This window comes from Biomphalaria glabrata, chromosome 5 (assembly GCF_947242115.1).
Source record: "Biomphalaria glabrata chromosome 5, xgBioGlab47.1, whole genome shotgun sequence".
Classification (NCBI taxonomy): domain Eukaryota; kingdom Metazoa; phylum Mollusca; class Gastropoda; family Planorbidae; genus Biomphalaria; species Biomphalaria glabrata.
In genome coordinates, this window is record NC_074715.1 from 10,705,013 (window position 1) to 10,723,511 (window position 18,499).

Here is an 18,499-nt window from a genome sequence, read left to right on the forward strand (position 1 = left end):
CATATTATTCTTAAAATGTCAAACAATTTATTACATTTTTAAAAATATATATTTTTGCTTAAATTCAACAAGATTAGCAGATTTAAAAGACACTAGTGTTTACCAAAGTATCATCAAGAGCCCTTACATCAATGTAACATTATTAATGCTCTGTATGTCATGTAATCACAAACAGACTTCTGTTGTGAACCAAAGAACATACTCCCCTCCCATTCCTGCTCTAAGGGGCAAACAGGAACAAGGGGGAGAAATTCAGAAGGTGATACAAACATTGAGTTTTCTCCCTTCACACTTTTTTAAATTGGATGATCACCCTTAAAAAATGGTTTCATAGATGGCATGCAGTAGTAGAATGTATATGATTTGCACATTATTAACTCTTTCTCTCTTCGTTCCGATAGAATATTCATTTTGCTAATTTGTAATTCACTATCCTATTATGATTAAAACTTCAATAACTATTTTGTTTGTTATCAGAAAATGTTATATTTGGTATCAAATTATAGGAGTATGCATGCTCTTTTTACACAACACAAATTAAAGTTTAAAAAATCCAACAATCAATTTAGTTTAATGGGGTCAAATCAATGTTGGCATTGTCAATTAGGAGAGAAAGAGTTAACTTGGTCAGGTCAGTTTGGTTATGAAAAAAAAATTGAATTAGATTCTGTTTAGATATGGCTAGTTATTAACTTTTAAAAAAAAATTAGTTTCTTGTGAAGATATTATGATATTTCTTATTGGATGAGGAGCAGACTTCTTTGCCATTTAATGGGTTGTCATTTGAATAAAGTTCACACATTGTTTTCGTTTGAGGAATTTCAAAGTTGTTTTATCCACTTGCTTGAAAGTTTAAAAAGACACTAATGGAATTCTTTTTTTTTTTAAATCAACTGCAGTGTGAAAAAAAAAAGTCAAATAAATAAATCTAGTTTTGCTAATAAAATTCTTCATTTATTTTCATGACGCTCCTATAACCTTTACTTGTCTTGTCAGATAAGTCTTACCAATTTTAATACAATGAAATTCCGTTGTTGTTTTTTTTAAATAAAACTTAAAAGAATTTGCAATTGATTTCTAATTCTATTTTTGGTCAGAGTGGGTAGACAACTCTAGTTAGGTCCATTGAATCAATACCATTTGTTATAGAAGGCCTCAACACTGACCTGTGACATCACAACCTGTGGGCAGTGGAGACCAATAGCTCGTTGCCACATGGTACAGACCTGTGACATGGCAACCAGCTGCTATTGGTCTAAACTGCCCACAGGTTGCCACATTGCAGGTCAGTGTTCAGGCCCTCTGTGATGACTGGTCTCTATTGAATACACTTAACAACAACAGACATTACAAGCCAACCAGGTGTGCATAGTTCATGAAGGATAAACGCAAGCAATAGGATTGTTATGGATTTACACAATTCAACTATTTCAAAAAATTCTTAAGGATTATTTGATGACATTTGTCTGTTGCTCTTTTTATCACCATCACTTTTCAGTGTAGTGCTGAGTTTTGATTGCAGTTTGGTCATTTGTTTGTTTCTTTGTTGCTGTTGCTTTTGGATTCATTTACTTTAGAAATAATTAATATTTCTTTTAAATCAAAACTATTTCTTTTCTCTTTTTTACAATTGAAATTAGAAATTTTTCATAACTTTTTTATTAAAAAAAATATATGGTAATTTGTAAAAACAAAAAAAAAATTTTTTTTATATGTAATGCAAAAAGTGAATTATAAAAAAAGATAAAGTGCCAACAATCACTTTTTTTTTAAAACTAAGTTCATTAACTAACATATTTGAACTTGTGTTTTTCATTTAAGGCTCCATCTCCACCAGTTCCAGCTGCAAGACATAAACAAATGGACATAGAACCTGCACCTGTAAGTTGCTATACAAATTTGTTTTCTCATTAATTAGGTAACATCATCATTGGTTAAACCTATAGAGTTATAATATAGTATTATATTAGGGCTGAAGAATTAGTTATCTGCTTTTGTGCTGGACATTAACAAACTATTATTAAATATTTTGTTGTCAGAAGTAGCAATCATTTGTGCAATTATTTTAAAAATGTGAATGCCCTTATAACTGTTTTTCTCTCTTTTATTCAGTATAAACTAGCTAGCAAAATTTTTTTGGGTTTGTTGTTGGGTGTGTGTGTGTGTGTGTGGGGGGGGGGGCTTGTACTAACCATCCTATCATAGTGTCACTTTTGTTATGGGAATATGAGTAGAATTATAGCTGTTATTAAATATCTTGGAAAGTATAGAATTTTTATCTTAAAAAAAGAGCCTGGCATTTAAATATTGTCATAGGTGGAGTCACTAGAAAATATTTTGTTACCACTATTCAACTTGTTATTTCATGGAAACTTCCTGGAACCTTCTGGGTGGCTGGAACATGGACACAGATCTAGAAAACGGTTCTGATAATCTGACCATCTTCTTAGAAATTTGACAGTTGATGTATATCATTGGAAAAAGAATGACTAGCTCATTGGCCACACTGGGAAAACTCTAAATTCACCCTTATAATTTTTTATAGTATAAAAAGAAATTAATTTAAATTAAAAATCTTCCATTGTTTTTTAATATAAAATTCCTTAGTGATTAATAGACAAATAATCACTCTATAAGTTTATTTTTTTTGTTTTTTTCTTGTTTTGCCTTTACAAATGTGTTTAAATTTAAAAAACTAGATTTTGAGGCTATATAACAATTGTGTATGTAAAAGTATTTAGTAATGCTTTATTATGTTACAATTATCTTCTTCATTCTTGCAGTCTAAACAAGATTTCACACCAAGAGCACAAAGTAAGTGTCTCTTCTTGTTGTTGTCTAGTCAGTTCCTTGTCATTAGCTTATGATTCTCTTTACACAAGTTTCAATGGAAACCATTCTGGAAGCATTGCTAAGGAATCCTTAACTTTGAATAGGAAGTTAATTAGTACAAAATTTAAATTACATCATGCTAATATCACTGCTCGTCATAGTTTTATAAAAGATCGACATATATTTTAAAAAAGTTTTTGATAATTAAATTTAATATATTTATAGTCAAGTTTCCCTTTCTGACCTTGCAATCTGTAAGGCAGATGATGCAAAGGTCGTCTGTTCCTGTGGCCCACAATTAATGAGGATGTCATGTGGCCAGCACAGCGACCAACCACCTTTACTTTCCCCATCTCTTGTTAGGTAACCATTAAAGCTGGATAGACTCAGAGGCGCCCAAAGATCTTGAAATTAAAAATCCCCAGTCTTCACCAGGATTCGAATTTGGGACCCCGGTTCAGAAGGCAAGCGCTTTATCGCTCAGCCACTGCACCCTAATAACTTTATAATCAGCATTAAAGTTTCTGGTGGATTTTTATAAAAGTTACTTAACTGGATAAATATTTCAGACCCAAAGAAACATCTTTAATGAATACAGTGTGCTGATGTGGAAAAGTGCTAAGTTATTTAATAGACTCTAGTTAATAATGACCTTGCATCAGATGTTTCAGGTTGCAACTAGTCTGCATTGCCACAGGAAACACTGCACCCATCCTTAGTCTTCCAACTCAATTACAATGTCTTATTGTTTTAAAGAGGGGAAAGTTTTGCAAACTGTTGACCCTTGTGAATGTGACCAGATGATAAAATCTTTTACTTAAAAAAAATAGTAACATACCATTTGCTATTCTCCCTCAGGTGCTGATGTGTTGAATCAGTTGGCTCAGATGAGGGCGCAGTTACAGAATGAACGCCTGCGAGTACAGACTATGTTGGATGACCAGGATGTAAGTCTAGGTTTTTCTATGTTTTATTAGTCTTACTTTTTCTTTATTTACTGCTGAACTAAACAGCAATAGCAATGAAACTTTTATGAGGTTTTGTAGTAAATAAAGTCTTAATTGAACAAGAAAAGTTGCACAAAGTAATGTCATGCAGAAGAAAAAGAAATCAAAGAAAAAGAATATTTAAATGTCACACCTAATTTAAACCTATGATAAAACATTGAAAGAGTAATTTTATTCATTTAAATGGTGTATGCACTTCATGCTTCATTTTTAAAATCATATATGACTGTGAAGCTCAAAATTGGAACCAGTGAAATCTACCCATGTGGCGTATCACCAGAGAATGCCGACCACGTCCTCCAAAACTGCTTTCTTTACCAAAAGGCCGCATAAGACACTGGCCCCAAAACACCCCAATAGAAAGAAAACTATATGGAGAGCTCCCTGATTTGGAAACCACTGCACAGTTCATCTCATGTATTGGTCTAGTCATCTGAACACTCCAACATAAAAATGAGAATGAAGAAGAAGAAAAATATGACTGTCACATATCTAGACAACAGAAGACAACCCTTGTTGCTAATAACAAAGGAAGTTTTGGGACATTATCATTTGAGAAATCACTAAATTAATTTAGTGGAGTTAAATACCTCAGAATTTTCTGATCCTTTTTTGTGACCACTCAAATATCTTCTAGATAATATATTTGCAAAACCAATGTATATCCTCTTTATAATATACTATTTATTATATCATCAGGATGAAGTTGAAATTTATGATCCTCGACAAGGTCACAGACTTCCACCCCCAACTTCCATTCCGTAAGTGTTCAAACTTAGCAGATGCTGTAAAAAAGAAATGAATGAACAAAACAGAAAAACTTTGAAGATTTCTTTAAGACTTCTCTTTCTCTCTCTCTCTCAATCATGTATATAGTCTTTAGAAATTATGATTTATTACATATTTTTTTTTTAAACTTATGTTTAGTGCAAGCAGACCTGAGGTAGATGTATTTGAAACAGCCATGAACCGCAATGCTGTGGCTGTGAGGAGAACACCCGCAGGAAGGAGACCCTCTGAAGACCGAGCCCATCCACAACTTGTTGAAGAGTTTAATGCACTCAAGCACAAAAGTAAGTGCATTTTTTACTTTATGGTTTGTTGTTTGTTAGCTTCCAAGCTGAGGGTTTTAGGTTCAAATCCTGGTGAAGAATGGTATTTTGAATTTCATAATCTTTAGAATGTCCTTAAGTCCACCTAACATTAGTTGGGGAAAGTAAAGGTTGTTGGCCTTTGTGCTGCCCTTTTGAATACCCTTGTTACCCATAAGCCTAAGAAACATGTGACCTTAACATCATCTGCCCCATGGATCACAAGGTCTAAAAGGGATACTTTATATATTTACTTTAAGACTGAGCTACACATTAAGATAAAGAAAATATATTGATCCAATGTTTAAAAGTTTGGCTATCAATCTTCATGTCTTAGGTTTGAATCCTGGCCAAGACTTTGATTTTCATCCTAGATTACAAGCCTGAACCTAAGTCCCAAAATATAATTGAGTTTAATTGCATCTTAGTCTTATCCATGTGATGTGTGTGTGTAACAGACCACTGCCCTGGCCACATGTTCCCTATAGTAAACTATGTGTAGTAACATCTGATGAACTTAGTGTTGATTACCATAAAGATCTTTGCAACTCAAAGGTGAAAACCAAAGGCCTAATACTTTTTATTCATAATAATGTAATGGAACATCTGAAACATTTGAGGGGGGAAAAAAAGCCTGCATCATCCAACAGCTTAAGTTAAAATACAGATTTCATGCTCGTATGTTTATTATTTGATTATTTTGGTGTAGAGTAAAACATTATCAATTATTAGCTTTACTCTCAAAGAGATTACAGCTATCAGACTTCTTCAATAACAAAACCTTTACTCCTGATAATAACAAAAATCGATGAAAAAATATGAACAGAAATGCAAAGAAAAATTTTAAATGGGAAATACCAACCAAAAAAAAAAGAATAAAAATGGATCTGAAAATGATATGTATATATGTAGGTATAAAACCTCATTACATAGAGATTTGTATACATTTGAAATATTAAAATATCTACACATTTTCTTCATAACTTCCTTATATTATTTTTTTTTACACATAATTTTCTATTCCCCTTTATCACCTGAGGCATTAAAGTTATATCCCATTTAAATGAGTATGGCTTTGTTGTCATTTCTCTTGTACATCTGTGACTAAGTCTATGTGTCAATTCTCTTGCATACTTGTGTCTTAGTGTGTACATGTGTTTCTGTGTGTGTGTGTGTGTGTTGCCTATCCCATACAACGGGCTTATCACATTTTTCTTCATGGATGACTTCAAATGAGGACAGCTCACATTTGAGAAGACCCCAGTGTCACGCCTTGATCTTATGTTAAGCCGGAAGTTGAAAACTCTATGTCAAACCTCTTTCTTCTTCATAGGTCTAAAACCTAATTTGTTTGAATTTTTTACAAATCAAACAAGAAATTAAACTAAAATACCTTAACCTTGGTTAGACCTATGAAAAAGCAGACATACTGGCCAAAGATGGAAGAATAAACAAAAAAATGAAAATCCCTCTCTACTCAGAAGAAATAATGAAAATAATAGAGTGTAGAATTAATGAGAATTAGACCAGCTCACATTCCATTTACAAGAAAAAGGACGCCTATTATAAGCTATCTTGACATGACCAGGGCATAATTTTTTGACTCAGAACCCGACACAACAGAATGAGACAACATATATTCCGGAAGCTTAAAGTTGGGACGAGCAAAACCTACCCTTGTGTAGCATCACCAGAGAATGCTGACCATGTCCTTCAAAGCTGCTTACTATATCAAAAGGCCCAAAGAAGACACTGGCCCCAAAACCTTCTTATTGAACCAAAACTATACTGAGAAATGTCTGATCAGGAAACCATTGCACTGTTCATCTCAGATATAAGTTTACTTATCTACCAACATGTTAAATGAGAACAAAGAAGAAGAAGACATATAGTATATAATGCTTGTTCTGTATCAGACTACTCAACTCAGGAAAAACTAAAGAAACTTAAACATGTGTAAAATGGAGCCATATAATTTTACAATGGCCATCTTACATCATTGAGAAATGATAATAGTACTTGGTCTATGAAAAGAGTGAAAGTGTCTCACAATAAATATTTGTTAAATTGGGAGATAGCCCAAACTATGCCTAAACGTTCTCATTCTCTTCATGAGTATCTGGCTTCATTTTTATTTACAATCAGAATACTTAGTGTTAGTTATAAAATTGTCTGCCTTTTTTTTTCTTCCCTTGCAGATGATTCTGATTCCCGTCAAAAGTTTCGTGAGATGTTCCCTAATGAGCCTGAGACAAGTGATGCTTTGGAAACACAGCAGGCAGCCCTATTGCGACAGCAGGAAAACAAGCTGCAGAACTTAAAAGGCAAAAGTTAGTGTTTTTGTTAGTCATTCCTAACTACTGTATTCTATCAAATCTAACCTATATCCTTTTTTTTTTTTTATAGTTCAAAAGCCCGAAAAATAAATTAAAACCCAAGAAAATATTTTTTTGTCACAGTACCCTTCCCTGCCTCTGCTTTTAAATTCAAGAATATGTAAATGTTATTTATATGCCTATTCTTTTTTTTTTTTTATTTCTATTAACCCATCTGTCCTTTGACTTGAGTCATAGAGATGCTGTTGTGGTTTGTGTATTAGGTCTAAAGTAAAGCTAGAGTAGGCCTACTTGTGTGAAGCACTGACATAAGAAGGTTTTAAAGAACCAAATATAAAATGAATAAAAATGACAAGCAACAACTTTCATCTTGTTTTGCAAACAAAATGGCCTGTATTATTTTGACCTGAACAAAATTGGCTTCTCTTTAAAGATTTTGACAGAAAAAGGCTTTTATCAATTGGGCTTCAATGAATAAGGACCTTAAACCTATGGATAGAAAGAAAGGTTGTTTAAATAAGGTTATCAATAAGAAAATCCCAACAAAAATTCTACGTGGCAAGCCATGATGAACCCCGTAAGTGATAGCTATGACACGTCAGTTTTTGTCCTAAATCATTTTTACGATGAACAAAGTAACAAGAACATTTACAAATGAAGTTCTCAGGTGTAAATTTACCTTCATTGGGTTAGTCTTATGGGTTCCTATGGTTTCATTTTACATAATGTAGAAAAAAAAAGCACTTTTTAACTGGTAAAGTTATATTCATTTTTACTTACAAATTATTTTTTTAAATACTTGTTTGATAAATTTTTGTCATTATTTGCATTTCTCAGCTACTTTACAAAACATTTTATTAACAAGTGCCCCACCTCCCAGTACCCATACTATTCTTTACCACCATTTACCCACAATGCTAAGTTTTCCTCTCAAGAAAGCAAAAGCCAATATTGAGCAAATCTGTTTTAGCCTTAATTTCACCAGCTACTTAAGATTGAGAAATGCTGAATTTAAATCTTTCTTGTAGTTTTTCTTTTCTTTGCTTTGTTTTTCCTTTTTCACATATTTTTTAGAGCTACATGTGTGTTCAACTTTATGACTTAAAATAGATCACTTATTTAATGTAGTCTTTTTAAAATTTTTCTTCTTTGTTTTTTTTTTTTTTTAATTCACGCTCTTTTGTCAAATATTATTAGTTTAAAATTCTGAAAACTAGTTTGACTTTTCCAACAGGACACATCAACGACACAGACAGTCCATACATAGCTAGAGATGTTCGTAGTTCTTCTCAGCTTCATTCCAACAGTGCTTTTGTAGGTCAGTGACCCTTTCTATGATCTCCTTGACTACATATGCTCTCATAAGGTGCATCCACTTTAAATAAACACGTAAATTGCTGTAGCCCCTGGTTTGTAAAAATTATATTCAACTAAAAAAGTGTTTTTTGAATAGCAAGTCTACAAATATATTGTTAACTGCCTTACAGAAGCAATTACATTGACAGAGACATAAGAACTATGGGGCATGGTGGCAAAGTGCTTGGCTTCCATACTGAGAGGTCACAAGCTCAAATGCATTTGAAGTAACTCTGCCACCATGCCCTATGGAATATTTTAAACTCCATAAAAATAGGTTTCTATATTTTTTCTTCTTGTAAGTTTGGAAGAAGTGTGATGGTTTGAGAATTCAACTAACAGATTTGTTTTTGTTTATTTTGTGTGGTTGCACCTTTTGTTTAAATAACTTATGGTCGTTAATTTTTATTTAATACTTATAGCATTCTTATCACTTTGATTCTACTCCAACCTGTATCTTTAGATGGTCGAATCTTGTTAAATGTTGAAATCGAATTGACTGTTATGTTAATTTTTATTTTTACAAATCTCAAGTATGTGTGTAGCTCAAAAAATATATGTTTGTTCATAAAATGTTTAGCATGTTTTGGATATTCCTTCAGCCACCTTCCCCATTTCAACTCAAAAAACATAAAGAAAATAGAACAGATACAAAATAGAGCATTCAGTTTTATATCAAATGAATGTTCATATTTAACTACAGTATTTTAGTTAGCTCAATCACTAAACTTAGAGACACTTCACGACAGAAGGCTAAAAAGTAAAGTAGCAATAATACATAAAACACAAAACCAAGTCTTACAGGTACAAATACAGAACTTAATAAAATACCTAGAAGAACACAAAATTGAAGGCACAATTTTTCTGTCATATCCTAAGACTAATTCGTACAAGTGCTTCCCTGGAGCTTTTGGAGCATGGAATTGGTTGCCTGAATCAACAAGGAAAACCAACGATTTACCAGAATTGAATTCTCTATCTAACATGCACAACAAGATTATATGACGTAACTGTCTTCTGTTTCTGAAGAAACGTCTTTAGTTTATAAGATACACCATATAGCATTTTTAAAGCGATTCTGCCAAGTACTTCCTGTTTAGACCCTTCAACTCCTCACAAACAGAAACATTTTTCGATTACGTCATTTCATATGCATTATTAAAAGAGAATGAAACCCCACGTGAGGGCGCTCAGATCGGGACGGTGACTAGCCGGAATCTCATTTTAAAAATTTCTAGCAAATGACTAATTGGGGGAAAAAAAGAGCAAAGCATGTCTAGTATATTGGCTACCATCTTTTTGATACTTCCCAATGCGCCCCTGCTCTGCACATTTTCTATCCTCTGAGCTCACCAATAGGCTTATGTTATAAGCTCCCACCGTAAATTATGAATCTACTTAGTAGGCTTAGGGGATGGGGGGGGGGGGTAAGCGAGTGCGAATTACAGCAACAAGGAAAGACCAACAGATAATTGTGTTTTAAACTGAATCCCTTGTTGAACCACAAGTGTCGTCAAGATTGCATAAGCATAAACAAGCATCACCTGGTAATGTCGGGTGTCATTTTAATGATTTATGTTGTTGTTGGTCTGCTTATCGATATTAAATAGCAATAGATGTTTTGTCAGTCACCACAAAGGGCCAACGGATGTTCGGGTTAACCTGTTGACAGTTATCACATCTAGACTTAAAGGATGGTGTATTTAGTTTGACCTGTCTCTGTTTTCTTGAGACAGTTTGACTTCGTGTGTTCTCTTATTAAGCCTATTGAATTATAAAGCCTCCACTCTTTATCCCACCTCCCCCCCCTCTATTTCTGTTTCGTCAATTCTCTGTTACTTGAACTCTGAATAATATTATAGCTAAAGCCAATACAGATGGACTTACAATCTGCCAGTCGTTTGACTAGCTGTCACATGCTTGTTAGAAGAAAAAAAAAAGGCGACTCATTGGCCAAGAAACACATTGGGATAATAACCACACACACACACACACACACATGCAAACGCATGTTCACCTTACTGTTTTGTTTTATCTCTAGTGTATTTAGACTTTTCAAACAAAGATGGCTAATGTAAAAATGTGGACGTTTTGTCTCCATTGCTACTTTCTCTCCCTCTTCTTATCCTTCCCACTCTCTCTCTCACTTCCTCTCTTGCCCCTCACCTTTCCCCCTCTCTCTATTACTCACTTTTGTCTCTCTCTCTCTCTCTCTTTCTCTCTTCATCTCCCCTTCTTTTTCTCTGTATCTCTCTGGTCCCTCTCTCTGTCTCAGTTGTCTCTTTCTCGACCTCTGCCTCTCTCTCTCTTCCTCTCTCGTTCCTTCTCTCTTCTTCTTCACTTCTCTGTCTCTCTTATTTTTTCCCCTTTCTCTTCCTCTGCCCTCTCTATTTCTCTACCTCTTTCTTTCAAACCTCCCCATCTCTCTCTCTCTCGCTTTTTGTTTTTCATTGTCTTTTTCAATTATGCTAATTAAAAACCTGCTCGTCCTAATTACATTTTTTTTAAAATTATTTCTTTTCTTCGCTTCGAGTTTTTTAGTTCCCAACACAGCATTCACAACTCAGCTTTTACAAAAGTGGTAAATCTTACAAAACATTATAACGAAACGAAATGTCCCTAGGGTCGTATCAGATTTATTTTATAATTTGCATCTGCCTCGTTTTGAAGTACTCCTGCTGGCATACCATTAACCGCCATTAACTTAATTGTTGTCAAGAAGTTTAAGAATGCTAGTTTGAAAGAAGCGTTTTATCAAAAAAAATTATTTCGTTCATATAATCATAATAGATGAAGATATACGTATTAATGGTCCAGGGTTTAGTTTTTCACTTAACCATTAGCATCAGTTGACCTCAGACAACAGGGGTATCAAGACTTTCGGTTCGGATAAAAGCTGTGCACACACTTAAGTTTTAGTGGCGTCAACCATAAGATTCTGGGCCGGATTTAGGTATGTGGAGGCTCGGGGGCAGATTTTTTTTGTAGGGTCCCCTACACTTTTTCGAAACATTTAATAAAAATGCAGAAAAAAAACAACCATCTTTTATCTAAATGTAGTAAATCGGGTTCAAGAATTTCTTGGTGGGCTCCCCTTCACCAAATGAAAGGAATTTGTGGTAGTGTGTGACAAAACAATTGAGTAATCTTTATCGGTACAATTACTAAAAGACATTCCAGTGCAAGTAGTGTCCTATCGTTTGATTCAGTTAGGACAAACAATAGTGTTTTAAAAGTCAATGTTTGTACAACTTCTTTACAGACTTCAACGACTTAAAGGTGTTTCATTTTTGTTTCTCACTTTGATGTCATCCCAAGCTCTCATGTGGGCTCCCAACTGGTCATGGGCCCAAGCGCAATGAACCCTTTCGCACCACTGCTGCTACGCCACAGGCTGTGGACCCCTAATGGTCGTGGGCCCGCGTTCATTGAACCCCTTCGCGCCATGGATGCTACGCCACTGCTTAGGCCACTGCAACCTATACAGTCGCAGTTGGCACCGCGCTAACTCTAGGTGTAAATTATTAAATTAAACCAGTATAACTTATAACAGGGTTCCCTCGGCATCCTGATTTTTTCATGTTACTGTAAATCTCATGAAATTGCAAAATTTACGAAAAAGTCCTGGAAATGTAATATTATTTTATAAAAATCTCTTGAAAAAATAGACAAAATTGTCCCTTTGGGGTGTCATTCAATATGGGAAACGCCAATCCTACGCGCGATTAAAAAAAAAAAACGGCATTGTCAGCTTTCATTTTATAAAATGTAATAATAGGGCGAATTTTAACCAAAACCGTAAGTTCCATTGCTTTATTTACCTTAATAGTCACTGGCATATAAATATAGCTCTAAGTCTATCTCATACTCTTTAAAAAAAAAAATCAAAAAGCGATTTTTTTTTATTTTATAGTGATTTTGTACTTAGTAAAGAATGAGTAAAAATGCAAAGACAAATTTCTTTTCTAATTTTAACTTAACATCCTTATCCCTATCCAGACTGGGCCCCGCGCAATCCGCTTTGCATAGGGCCCCGCTATTGTTAGGGCCGGCCCTGTGTAGGAAAATCCGAAATCTTTAATTGAAATGACCTTAGTCTACATAGTGATTCTAACTAGAGTTCCTAAGTGTTTTACCCGTGTCGTAGCTAGGGTGGGGGGGGGGGGGTCGAGAGGTGGAGCGTTTGGCTTTCGAACCGAGGGGTATCGGTTTCAAATTGGGATTGGGATTTCGAACTTCGGGAATTTTATGATGCCTTGAGTCCACGCAACTCTAATGGATAATTGTCGTAAAGGCTGTTGGTCATTGTCCTCGCCACATGACACACTTGTTAACAGTTGGCCACAGAAAGAGATGAGCTTGTAAATTCATCTGCACCCATAGACTGCATAGAGCCTTCTGAACTGAAAGTGTAACCCCTTTTATTTGATGACGTGTACCAGTTGTGCCAAATCTTTCACGGGCCGTCTTAACGCTTAAAATCTTTGAGCTCATTGGTTCTTTTTTTGCGGTTTCTTTATGCAGTGTGTGCAGAAGTTTGAGTTGGTCAAGTAGCATATCGATACGATGTATTTATCTTTGGAGAGCAACGTTTCTCTGTCTTGTCCTTATCACAAATAATACTCGATACATGGATGTATCGTTAATTCAAAAAAAAAAAAAAAAGCTCTCAAAATCGATTACACATTCTCGTCTGCTTACCAATTTTCCAAAATGTCACCTGCAGAGTCAGGCTGTCGACACTTCTGTAGACTCTATTACATCTTTTTAATCATCTTTTAATCATCGTCTACCCTTGCGGGGGTAGACCCATAAATTAATCTTAATTCTTCTCCCCCCCCCCCCGGGGATCTTTTCTTTATCAGCGCGTGCAATGTGTACAGTCTATTGGATGCCGCGTTGGTGTCGTGTATGAGCGTGTTTGTATGGGTGCAACACTGCGACATCTTAATAGTCAGATTTATAGTCGGCTAGATTTTGGGTTTTACGTCATCTGGTGTATAAACTTATTGTAATATACTTATTAGTTGCTTTGAGTTTTTTGGAGTTTCTTTATTGCTAGCGATTTTATCCTGCTTATAAACGAATAATCGATTACTCCGTCTTCATCGGCTGGCGCCCATTCATTTGGAGATGTGTCCATGGCTTAGGGTATTTATTGTGATTTGTGATATGATCTAATTCGATTCTAATATCGAGTTCGGGCTGCTGCCTGACTAATGATAACATAATTCGTGTTCAGAACGCGCCTTTACGCAAAATAAAAAAAAGTTGTTTACAAAAGCGATGGCATCATTACTGTCATTAGAGGAAAATCTAGTCCAGGCGTATGAAAGACGCTCCATAGTATTTGAAAAGGTGGGGACACCACTGGGACAACTGCGGAGACATAAGATGGACATTATGAAGAGAAATGAAATGATTTTGAAGGAAAAACTAGACGTTACATTCATATTGTTACGATTTTCTCTATCAGGCCTTCTGTAAACACGGCTAAAACAAACACAGCACATCTAACACAAGAACTTGACAACAAGAGCTTCAATAAACAATGTGGCGTTTAAATTACAATTACATCGACAGCCAATTCAACACAATGGGCTACTCTAACTTCAAATGCTTTCTTGCACTTAACAGAACTGCCTACTAAACATTACAAGTCTCGTACAGCTACATTCTCGAAGACTCACAGTATCGCATCGTCCTTATTGCCTTGCTGTCCTGGACTCAACTCTCCTTTCTTTACACATTGTCTCTCGACCGTGAAGGCTTTCTGTCACATGACCATAATATTCATCATATTTGCATGTACTAGCAGTAATGTCCCTTGTTCAACAGCCGTTGACCCGTTGACATGCGTGATTGGCCTGAGTTGTGTGTATCAGTAAACCGCACACACATTAACCCTTTCGGTCCGCCACCGGAGTTACTACAATATGAAAGACGGAAACCTTTCAGACCACACTCGTATATATATATAGACAGACAGACGGATAGGATAGGAATATTATGAATCGTACGATTTGGTAGAAAGATAGGGAGAGATATGGATTGATTGAGAGATATGGATTGATTGGCTGATTGATTGATTAATTTACATCTAAATAAAAAAAATACGATTAGGGAACTGATGTTCGCCGACGATGCGGCACTCACTATCCATTCGCTAGGAGGATTACAAAGGCTCTCTCAGCTGCATGTCAATAGTTCAGCCTTACAATAAGGTTCAAACATGACTGAAATTCTGACACAAGACGTCTCAGAAATACCCTCGATAAGTATCGAAAACTACTCCCTTACGATTGTGCAGAAAGGTACCTATCTGGGATCAAATAACGCGAGCTACCTAAATTTAGACATTGAGTGGACAAAATAAAAATAGGAAAAGCTTATGCAGCGATAGCAAAACTTTCTAATCGTGTCTGAGGAAATACTAAACTGACCACCGCAACCAAAATGCTAGTGTAGAACGCCTGCATAGTGTGGACTGTAATTTAATGGTCACACTCATGCTACTTTGAAGAATCCCAAAGGAGATCCTCTATGCCGAGCTTGCTGAGGGAGTCCGACCCAAGGGATGCCTAAGATTAACCTACAGAGATGTATGCAAGCAATAACATAGCATTAAAGGCATGGAGCTATTGGTCTAAACTGCACACAGGTTGTGACGTTGCAGGTCGGTGTCTAGGCCTTTTATAACGAATGGTCCCGTACAAACCTCGACGAGAGCAAAAGAAATGAAGCGGCTATTGAGAAAAGATTGAGAAAGCTGCCCTATCTGATAGCTCCAAAACAGGTGGATTCACTTGCACGAACTGTGGCAAACTCTGCCGCTCAAGAATCGTCATGTCTAGGCACATCAGATTCTGCCCAGACTCAAGAAAAACCACGAAGCCAGTGATTTCCCTGGGCGCATCCATTGTTTTCCGAGACAGATGTAGCCGGAGTACGGTTTCACAAAGTGAGACCCTTTCAATTCATCCTAGAGCTGTTTAGTTTATGCAGCAAATGCAGTTAACAGTTCTGAAGTTCGTGGATTTATTAGTCTTTTTGTACTGAAAGTGTCAAATCAATTACAGAGTTAACGCGTCTTAGGTGCGTCTGGTTCTTTTCTTTAATGATAGGCCAAATAACCTCTTTCATATCTCGTAGACAGGTATTTAGATTTCAGAGATTAACTTTTTTAATCACTGTATTTAACGTTCTGTTATCTTTTGGTCACGTGTTTTGTTATATATGTTATCGTGCTTTGCAGTTTATGCGTGTGATTTGTTTGACGTGGCGATATAATTAGTGATTAGACAATTCTGATTGGCTGCAGTGTGTCAGATGATAGTTCGCAGCCTCGTTGTCAGTTTTGTCTTGTTGTGATAGTGCTAACTATAATTGATCAGCATTGGGCAACTTAGAATACTCCTAATTGAAGGATTAGCCTGAGTCTCAGTTACAACCAGCTCTCCCCCTCCTCCCCCTCTCGGGGCACCTTTTCATCTGATAGTGAAATTCTGTTCTGGGCTCTAGGCAGTATCCAAAAAGAGTGAAATTCTGTTCTGGGCTCTAGGCAGTATCCAAAAAGAGTGACATTCTGTTCTGGGCTCTAGGCAGTATCCAAAAAGAGTGAAATTCTGTTCTGGGCTCCTAGACAGTATCCAAAAAGAGTGAAATTCTGTTCTGGGCTCTAGGCAGTATCCAAAAAGAGTGAAATTCTGTTCTGGGCTCCTAGACAGTATCCAAAAAGAGTGAAATTCTGTTCTGGGCTCTAGGCAGTATCCAAAAACGCGTCGGGCCCATGATGTGTTTGTGCTTGCTTAATCAGTCAGCTACCATTGAACAGTATCACAGGGGAACGGATCCCCCTCCACGGAACAGAAAGAGAGCAACGTTATGTAGCATAGAGTCGCAACTGTATCGGACTCAGTTCAGGACTCGTTCCCTCTAAGTTGGGGGTCATGTCCATTCTGCGGTCCCTGCTTCTTGGGTGTACCGATCTCTCCTCCGTGTTTGCTTTGACCCCCAACCTTTCTCTTACCCTGTGAGATCCAGTCTAGAGCCTGTTTTGCAATGTTGTCTGCAGTTCTTTGCGGTGTGTGCCCAATCCAGCCCCATTGGCGTCGTTGTTTAATTGACGTGTTGACGTCATGGTGGAAAGGAGTAGAGAATCATTAGAGTATGGTTGTATTTAAGGAATGGACGTGTTGACGTCATGGTGGAAAGGAGTAGAGAATCATTAGAGTATGGTTGTATTTAAGGAATGGACGTGTTGACGTCATGGTGGAAAGGAGTAGAGAATCATTAGAGTATGGTTGTATTTAAGGAATGGACGTGTTGACATCATGGTGGAAAGGAGTAGAGAATCATTAGAGTATGGTTGTATCTAAGGAATTGACGTGTTGACGTCATGGTGGAAGGGAGTAGAGAATCATTAGAGTATGGTTGTATTTAAGGAATTGACGTGTTGACGTCATGGTGGAAGGGAGTAGAGAATCATTAGAGTATGGTTGTATTTAAGGAATGGACGTGTTGACGTCATGGTGGAAGGGAGTAGAGAATCATTAGAGTATGGTTGTATTTAAGGAATTGACGTGTTGACATGTATTCTAGTGTATCTCAGCATTACGCTAGCCACTATGGTATGAAATACATTAGGGTGGATGTGTTCAAGACCTCTTACTCAATATTGTTGAAGCCTTTCCTGCATCTTAACCAATTATCATGAAAGCATGGTGTTATAGCTAGGTCCCGCATATGACAATATAAATATCCGGCCAATAAGGTTTTTATTTGTGTTGGTTTTTTTTTTCAATATTTCAGATGTCAATGACTTTGGAAGTTTTCCTGACGACTTTGAAGACATGCCGCGTCGTAACGATTCAGCTCGCTACAGGCGACGGACAAGAGCGCCACCTACACCCAAGGTAAGTTTCTGTTTTCTGTAGGGATTTGCTGGCTGAGTGGTAAAGCACTTGACTCACGAACCTCGGCCCTTTTAGTACGAATCGTGGAGAAGACGAGTCCACCCAACTGTAATGGGTTCCTGACATACGTTGAGTAACTACTCTAAAAACTATGTGAACTCATCCGTGTATGCCCGAAATTCTTGAGATCATAACAAGGAACATACAATTTTGTTTTTTAAAGACAATTCCTCCTTTAAGAAACTGATGACTTCAAGAGCGATTATTCGACTCTTAATAACTAATGAATGATAGATTTTTACAAAAATGAAACATTTTTCACCCCCCCCCCCCCCAAGCCTATCGCCCTAAAAAAAAAATGGATAAAGAATTTAAAAATGTACTCAAGAGTATATAAAATTCTAATGATAGGCTATATTTCTCATCCAGATCAATTGGGTGAACAATTATTTAATGTACCTAACAAAACATGAATCAATTTTGTTTTAAATACTCAATTACTAAATTAATTAATGGTAATTGATAACAAAATAATTTTTACATTATTGGTAGATGTAGTTTTAAGATCAGAGTTCTTCCCTTTTAGATACGCTTTGATTTTTTAAAAGTATTTTTTTTTATTTTGCTTGTTTTTTTTTTTTTATATACATTTGGTTAAAGTATTAGTTCTCATTCAGGTGGAGACCCCAGACATTGTCAGCCGAGCCACATTTGGTTCCCGTGCCAGTCTGAACGTGGACAAACTGGCCAAGAAGAATGAAGACAGACTGAGAAGACTTCGGGAATTGCAAGGTAATAAGAATGAACGGACTGGTGTCTATGTTCTCTGGCAATGTGTTAATGTGAGCGTGCATGGTGTCAACCGTATACACGTGTTATATTGGAAAAGGGAAATAAATCTTACGGTATTGAGATCTATTGATGTAAATGTGGAGTTAATCTTCTTAGATAAGCTTTTTTTT

At 36.1% G+C, this 18,499-nt stretch overlaps 1 protein-coding gene across 27 annotated transcripts in view; it reads left to right on the forward strand.

The window, feature by feature from the left end:
* Nucleotides 1–18,499, forward strand: part of LOC106052056 (centrosome and spindle pole associated protein 1-like) — an 88,446-nt gene that overhangs the window by 58,035 nt on the left and 11,912 nt on the right. For 26 of the 27 annotated variants that reach the window (XM_056029393.1, XM_056029371.1, XM_056029378.1 and 23 more), the window contains 10 exons: nucleotides 176–259; nucleotides 1,822–1,881; nucleotides 2,784–2,814; nucleotides 3,691–3,779; nucleotides 4,539–4,600; nucleotides 4,767–4,912; nucleotides 7,129–7,260; nucleotides 8,501–8,584; nucleotides 17,434–17,537; nucleotides 18,215–18,329. In XM_056029393.1, the coding sequence (XP_055885368.1) occupies nucleotides 176–259; nucleotides 1,822–1,881; nucleotides 2,784–2,814; nucleotides 3,691–3,779; nucleotides 4,539–4,600; nucleotides 4,767–4,912; nucleotides 7,129–7,260; nucleotides 8,501–8,584; nucleotides 17,434–17,537; nucleotides 18,215–18,329 (907 nt within the window). The remainder of the gene's footprint in view (nucleotides 1–175; nucleotides 260–1,821; nucleotides 1,882–2,783; nucleotides 2,815–3,690; nucleotides 3,780–4,538; nucleotides 4,601–4,766; nucleotides 4,913–7,128; nucleotides 7,261–8,500; nucleotides 8,585–17,433; nucleotides 17,538–18,214; nucleotides 18,330–18,499) is intronic. The other variant, XM_056029376.1, reaches the window with a different exon arrangement.